The 7,537-nt window shown below is 32.2% G+C and overlaps 1 protein-coding gene across 1 annotated transcript; it reads left to right on the forward strand.

Moving 5' to 3' along the window:
• The first annotated feature begins 2,293 nt into the window (after positions 1 to 2,293).
• LOC148566047 (small ribosomal subunit protein RACK1-like) lies at positions 2,294 to 4,242 on the forward strand. Its single transcript, XM_088487970.1, has 3 exons — positions 2,294 to 2,936; positions 3,343 to 3,697; positions 3,927 to 4,242. The coding sequence occupies exons 1-3, from the start codon at positions 2,419 to 2,421 to the stop codon at positions 4,026 to 4,028; spliced, it is 975 nt and encodes a 324-aa protein (XP_088344096.1). The 5' UTR covers positions 2,294 to 2,418; the 3' UTR covers positions 4,029 to 4,242.
• The last annotated feature ends 3,295 nt before the right edge of the window (positions 4,243 to 7,537 follow it).

Consider the following 7,537-nt stretch of genomic DNA (forward strand, 5'->3'; position numbering starts at 1 on the left):
AAAATTTTATTCTATGCAATATAATTTTAAAAAATGACTTAAAAAATGGTAGGAGTACTATAAAAATTTGTAACAGACCCATTCAAATTACTATGTGTGTCAAAACAGTGTGCTAGTTCGAATTAGATTGATTCAAACTAGTGTGGGTCACATTTCTTTATAATTCAAATCAATGAAATTCGAATTACTCCATGAATACAACAAATACATAATTTGAATCGGCTCAATTCAAATTACGTTGATGTTGACTAATTTGAATTTATGTAATTCGAATTATTGTAGACTTTGTAATTCGAATTAGCCTCATTCCAACTACATGAAAATGTGTTTCTTGTAGAACCTTGTAACATTTTTTCTTTTTGTAAAATTATGTAATATCTGCTTACATTTGGTTTATATACGTAATTTACCCTAATTTCTATTTCACTAATAATAAACAATAACTTACAATAATAACTAATTCACTAACCCTAAACCGGATGACTAACCTAATTTAACTAACAATATTAAAAACTTTAAAAACTCAACTACAATATATTTGTGTTAATTAAATATCTAACAATAAATAAGTAATTATTAACGGAGCAAAAATATCATATTTATTAAAATATAGTTTACAAAAATTATACAATAATAACGTAACTCTAATAATAATTAATAAAACTAAGATATAATTTTAATAATTATTACAAAATATTTTAAACATATATTTTTCAATAAATATTAATCTAGTCCTAACACTATTATTAATTAAAAAGATATTCTCCACATCTAAATAATTTTGGCATTCAAGTTCATAAAGTAATTTTAGGTCACCCACTTTTTTCGTTTTTCTTCTTTTCTCACGCTTCTTCTCTTTTTCTTTTTTTTTTTACCGGCGCTTTTCTTCTTTTACTTCTTCTCCTTCTTAAATTTGATTAACTTTAATTTAAATTTGAATTAAACTTGCAGATGAAGTAATAAATATATTAACAATTTTTTAAATTCTAAATTAACGTGAATATATATAAAAGGATGTATGTAGCTACAATTTTTTAAAAAAATCAACAATATTTTAAAAAATAGTGCTAAAAAAATCAACAATTTTTTAAAAAATAGTGTTAAAATTTTAAAAATAACAAGTAAAATAATTTAAAATTTAAAAAATAACAACCTAAGTAAAACAATCTAAAATTTAAAAAACAACAATCTAAATAAAATAATTTAAAATTAAAAAAATAACAACCTAAATAAAACAACCCAACAAAATAATTTAAAACTTGAAAATAATCACTTAAGTAAATAATAATTTATAATTTATAAATACAATTTTAAAAATTTCTAGTGACAACACATAATCAAATAAACTTTCAGACTTAACATATGAACGCCACATCATCATACGAGCTTTCTATTTGCGACGATGAAGATAAAGATTATAGAGTTCGCCGGGAGTGAAAAGAAAATCATATTTAAAAAATTAAAATTAAAAAATGATGTTTCCTAAAATAATAATTTTTTTAATTTTATTTCAGAAAAAAAAAATCTTGATTAAAATCAAATTCTTCTGCTTTAAGGGAAAAAAAATGAATAATCACATCTAGTTCAACAAAACCCCAAAACGAACAAATTTAAATTCTCTAAAATTTAAATTTTATTTTAAAAAATAAAGATCTCTACCAATTTAAAATTTGAAATATAGGTGAGCACGGGTAGTGGGTACCCAATTATCCGTTCGAACCCGAACCGAATCAATTAAATTGGTTCTGAAACTAACTGTTAATTGGGTCCAATTCAAACCAAATCGATGGCTTTTGTTAGTGATTGGTTCGGGTATCGGTTTTGGGGGTGCGGAACCCGAACCAACCCGCGAACCCGATCATATATTAATTAAATAAAAAAATAAAAATATATATATAGTTTTTTCATTAGACAATGATTATTCATTATTAATATGTTTGAATTTTAATGAGTTTAGTTTTTAATGTATTTGTTGTTTAACATATTTAGATTATTTCTATTGATGTTACATGTTTATTGTACTTGTTGAATTTTTAAGATAAAAATTTGGTTTTTTTTTATGAATTTCGAAATCATCGGGTATCCAATTACCTGAATCGAACCAATCCGTTCTTAATCAGTTTGGTTTGATTTGAGTACATATACAAAAAAATGTAAATTCAAACCAAACCGAACCAATTACATTTTGATCGGTTCGATTTTAATTTTATCATAAATTCGAACTAAACCGACCCGTGCTCACCCTTATTTAAAAGATCCAAATTCAAAACCAACCATCCGGTTTCCCCGTTTATCCCAAAACCCTAAAAATCGACTTTTTGAGACCATCTATATAAAGACAGAAGCACGCTCACTTTTCTTCTTCGCAGTTCGCACTCTCTCCCAATCCTTCAAACCCTACAATCCACAGAAATAACAATGGCAGACGGACTTGCTCTCCGCGGCACCATGCGAGCCCACACGGACTCCGTCACAGCTATCGCAACCCCAATCGACAACTCCGACATGATCGTAACCGCCTCACGCGACAAGTCCATCATCCTCTGGCACCTCACCAAGGAGGAGCGCACCTACGGCGTCCCCCGCCGCAGGCTCACCGGTCATTCTCACTTCGTTCAGGACGTTGTTCTCTCCTCCGACGGCCAGTTCGCTCTCTCCGGCTCCTGGGACGGCGAGCTCCGCCTCTGGGACCTCGCCGCCGGAAAGTCCGCTCGCCGATTCGTCGGACACACAAAGGACGTTATGTCTGTTGCGTTCTCTGTTGATAACCGTCAGATCGTGTCGGCGTCTCGTGACCGTACGATTAAGTTGTGGAACACTCTTGGTGAGTGCAAATACACGATCCAGGACGGTGATGCGCATTCCGATTGGGTTTCTTGTGTTAGGTTTAGCCCTAACACTGTGCACCCTACCATTGTTTCTGCGTCTTGGGACAGGTAGATTTAAATATGTTTTCTATTAATTGTTTTTGGTTCAGATATGTAATTCTGGGCTGAAAAGAGTGTTTCTGTTGTTGTTGACGTTGTGTGATTTTTAGGGTTGAACTTCTTCTTTCTTCTGATTATAAAATGTTTGGAAAATGCGCTTTTTTGTGGAGTGTGTTGTGTGATTTATAGGGTTTTGATTTGAAGGATTGATTTGTGATTAATGAAAGAAAGACCATGTTTTTGCAATAATTATTGGATTACCATTGGCATGCTAAATGCATTTTACATAGGTAGTGCTGAATCATATGGCTTAATGGTTTGAGATTACTTAAGCTTAGGAGTTGCCTCTGTTTGGTTTATTTCCAACTGGCAATACATCTGCTACGATTTCTTAGTGTTTTTTTTTCTTGGATAGGACTGTGAAAGTTTGGAACCTGACCAATTGCAAGCTGAGAAACACACTTGCTGGTCATTCTGGTTATGTGAACACAGTTGCTGTTTCACCTGATGGTTCCCTGTGTGCCAGTGGTGGCAAAGATGGAGTAATTTTACTGTGGGATTTGGCTGAAGGGAAGAAGCTCTACTCCCTTGATGCTGGTGCTATCATCCATGCTCTGTGCTTTAGTCCTAATAGGTACTGGCTATGCGCTGCTACTGAACAGAGCATTAAGATCTGGGATTTGGAGAGTAAGAGCATTGTGGAAGACTTGAAGGTTGATCTCAAGACCGAAGCTGATGCCGCCACCGGTGGGAACGCCAACAAGAAGAAGGTAACTTTTCTCAGTCCCTCCCCTTCACACACTTTTGGATAATGCTAAATTTTCATTTATAACATAGCTGATGATGGTTATCATTGGGTTTTAGTGTTCTCCTTATTGGGTTTTATAGTGATGCTCTCACAGATCTTTGAATCTTGTCCTGGTTGGTTTGATTTGCACCGTGGAATGAACTGTTATATTTAAGGTATTTATTTGTTGTTTCGTTACCATTGTCTTGCAGGTGATCTACTGCACCAGCTTGAACTGGAGTGCAGATGGAAGCACATTGTTCAGTGGTTACACTGATGGTGTGGTCAGAGTTTGGGGAATCGGACGGTTTTAGAAAAAAGTCTTCAAATTAATTTTGCGATGCACATCTGTTTTTATTTTTGAGACAGCTAGTTACTCATAGAACTCACCAGAAAAATGTTCTCTAGGTTGTTTATTGTTGAATCTTTTTGGGTTATTTCTTTTTTTTTTAATTTTATTTTTGTATTGTTGAAGTCTCAAGATAATGACGGTGGGCGGCCTTTAATTAATGTACGTTGGCCTGGTTATGAATCGTTTTATGATCATTTTTCAATTACTTTTATCATGTTGAGTTTGATTGTGTAAAATCGTGTTTTTGTTTGGAATAGATCCTCTCAATTTTTTTTACAATTGAAAGAGTAAAGTGTGATCTTTTACTATTAATTTTATAAGTAGAATCAAGAATAAATGAGAGAGAGAGTAATAAAAGGTTAAAGTTCACATTTTTTACCGTTTATTATTTTTTTTAACAATTTAGAGGATTTATTCCCAAGTTTTGTTTCTCCCGTCCTCAAACACGGTCTTTTAACTATCTGAAAACCCTTTTTAAGCAAAGTAATTTGACCTTTTAAATGCAAACCTTTGGAAATTTGAATAGTTTCCATGCTAAGATTGTCCTTGGGCTTTGTTCTTGTACCTTGGAGGTGATTTCTTGTACCATGCATGTTCATCTTGAACGAACATGGAATCTAGGGGTGGCAATGGGCGGGTAAGGGTGAATTGTTGTCTTACTGGACTTTCGCCTTACAATAACCTACATCGAATCGGTCCGTTCTTATTTGCGGGTAGTAAATTGTTAAACTCTAATTTGTCACTGCAGGTATTTGTCTTGTTCCATTCTTATCTATTTTTCCTGTTCCATTCTTATCTACTTTTATAATTATTAAAATTTAACAAATAAAATTAAATATTAAAATTTATATAACTATTATTACATACATAACATAAATTAAAATAATATTTTAAATATGATATAATATTATTGATAATTTTATTTATTATTTTATATATATTATATACCAACCTAAATCTGATTTCGTCCTATCCCGTTCAAACCCGTTCCGTTAAAATCCGTCCCGGTGCGGGGTGAGTAGTGTACCCACGAATTCGGGTAGTGTTGCCACCCCTAATAGAACCCAATAGACCATGTAAATCCCAACTTTCGAAGCTAAAAAGCGATGGGCATGGATGGTTTTGGTGTTTTTTTCTGTGGCAGAAGAGAGGCATAGACTTGAAGTCCTGAACGGTGATGAGCTATGATGCACAATGACATGACATGTAGAAACGAATTTTACAGAAATACATAATATATATAAAATATAAATAAATGTTTTAATTATTTTTAATTTTTTTAATAGAACCCAATAGACCATGTAAATCCCAACTTTCAGAGCTAAAAAGTGATGGGCACGGATGGTTTTGGTGTTTTTTTTTTGTGACAGAAGAGAGGCATAGACCTAAGGTCCTGAACGGTGAAGAGCTATGATGCACAATGACATGACTTGTGGACACGAATTTTATAAAAATATAGAATATATATAAAATATAAATTATATTTTATGTAAATTTTAATGTTATTTTTATATTTTATTGATATTAAAATATAAATAAAATTTTAAATTATTTTTATTAATTTTTATTTATTTAAAATATTTAAAATATTTTTTGTTTTAATGAATAATAATATATATAATTTTTAAATTTATTTTAAGAGTACATATTAAGAATAAGACTGAATACATTGATATGTTATGATATTTATGTATGTTTAAGCGTGTCCGGAGAAAAATCTTTTATTATTCTTCTATTTTCTTATTAAGATACGACAGAATACAGAAGAGATGTGTGTTGCACGAATGTCGATAAGTACGAATATAGTAACTCAGTCATTCGTCTTTATTTTGATCTTTACAGGCCTCTTGAATATTCTATTTACTTCATTTTTTCTTTGATTTTATTGTAAAATGCGACTTTTTTAGTGCCGTCTTCTTTATTATTAATATTGATAAAAATTCTCTTGTTAAGACCCTATAAACAATTAAACAAAACCTCATATTCATACCAGAACCACACTAACACACATTATGGTGGCTCTAGAACTATCCTTTTCGTTTGTGCTTGGAAAAAATTACAATGAAGTTCGTGTTTATGTGAGGGAAAAAAAAAAGATGATAGAGTCGTATTAAAAGTATATTATTTTGGTTAAATTTTGTTACAAACATCTGAAGAAGTGAAATTTATTTGTGAAAATCCGTTAGATATTATTATTTCATTCAAAATCTCATTTGAAGAACTAAAAGGTGTAATTTGTGAGAAGATAGATTTTGAAATGTCAAGGAGAATATCCTGTATTTTATACAGGTATCGTATATCGGTATTTGGTGGATTCGTTCAATTTCAAACCAAATATGTAACTGATGAAGCGAGCATGCAAGAGATGTTTTCAATGTATATTGAAAGTTGCTTTCAGATTTCGTTCATTGAGTTTTATATTGAGTTCAAACAATCTGAAGCTGATCGAAATATTGAATGGGAAGATTACAATAGTAACAGTGAGGAAACGTTTGAAAGCAATTACAAGATCATTGGTCCAGATGGATTTGAAGATCAAGTTGACGGCACTATGGAAGCAAATGTGATAGAAGTAGCAAATGCACTAGCAAACCAACATTCGTTTGAGAAGCCAGCTTTCATGCGCACTTTGAATTTGGAAGTCATGCATGCTCCGGAGTTTTCTAAATATATGAATGCAGGTACGTAATTGCCTATATTTATACGAGGGATTAAAATTTTGTTACAATTTATATTGTCGATTGATTAATTAGAATTTTATTATAATTTATAATTTCTAAATTAACAAACATTAAAATCTTTATAATCATAAATATGTAATAAACATAATTATAAACCAAGTTTTTAAAAACAAAATAATAAAACCAATATTGTCCAAAACAAAATAAACATTGTCCAAAACATATAATTAAATATCTTCAAGTTTATAATCAATCAAACATAAAACATAGAAAAAGTATTAGGAGACAATGTATGTACTATACAATGTGTACAATGGGATTTATATTGATATCAAAAACAAATTAGGGTCAATTAATTAATTTTTAATTGTTTCATATTTGAAATTTGAAGGAAATTAGGATTTTCCTCAGTGATGTAAACAAAAAAAAAAAAAAACGGCAGCCCTAATTCTAATTCTCTCTCAGCGCCGTTCTTCTTCTTCTTTTCTTTTAGCACCGGCGTCCCCTCTTCCTCCCTTGTGTTGTCATCATCCGCTGCACCAAGCCCCCCTTCGTGTCGCCCTCCTCAATCGCACCTCAGTGGGTGCGTCCTCCCTCATGTCGCCCTCCACTATGCTACCGCGACCCCGGCCATCGTTAGCGCTGTCGTTGAAACTCGCCACCCCAGGCTGCCCGACGGTCTCCTCCCTGCTCACCAACGGGCTTGTTGTGATCCTGCTCCCTGCAACTGACGCCCACCAACACGGTAATCTGCTATCTGCAGTGCTGTTTCAATTTTTATGTTCCTTGT

This window comes from Arachis ipaensis, chromosome B5 (assembly GCF_059453495.1).
Source record: "Arachis ipaensis isolate K30076 ecotype BB chromosome B5, ASM5945349v1, whole genome shotgun sequence".
In the NCBI taxonomy this organism is placed as follows: Eukaryota; Viridiplantae; Streptophyta; class Magnoliopsida; order Fabales; family Fabaceae; genus Arachis; species Arachis ipaensis.

Bases quoted from the DNA above. Each gene is read 5' to 3' on its own strand.
- LOC148566047 (XM_088487970.1), top strand. From the start codon at position 2,419: ATGGCAGACGGACTTGCTCTCCGCGGCACCATGCGAGCCCACACGGAC. The intron at 2,937-3,342 runs GTAGATTTAAAT...TTTCTTGGATAG, and splicing joins GTTTCTGCGTCTTGGGACAG to GACTGTGAAAGTTTGGAACC. The intron at 3,698-3,926 runs GTAACTTTTCTC...ATTGTCTTGCAG, and splicing joins GGAACGCCAACAAGAAGAAG to GTGATCTACTGCACCAGCTT.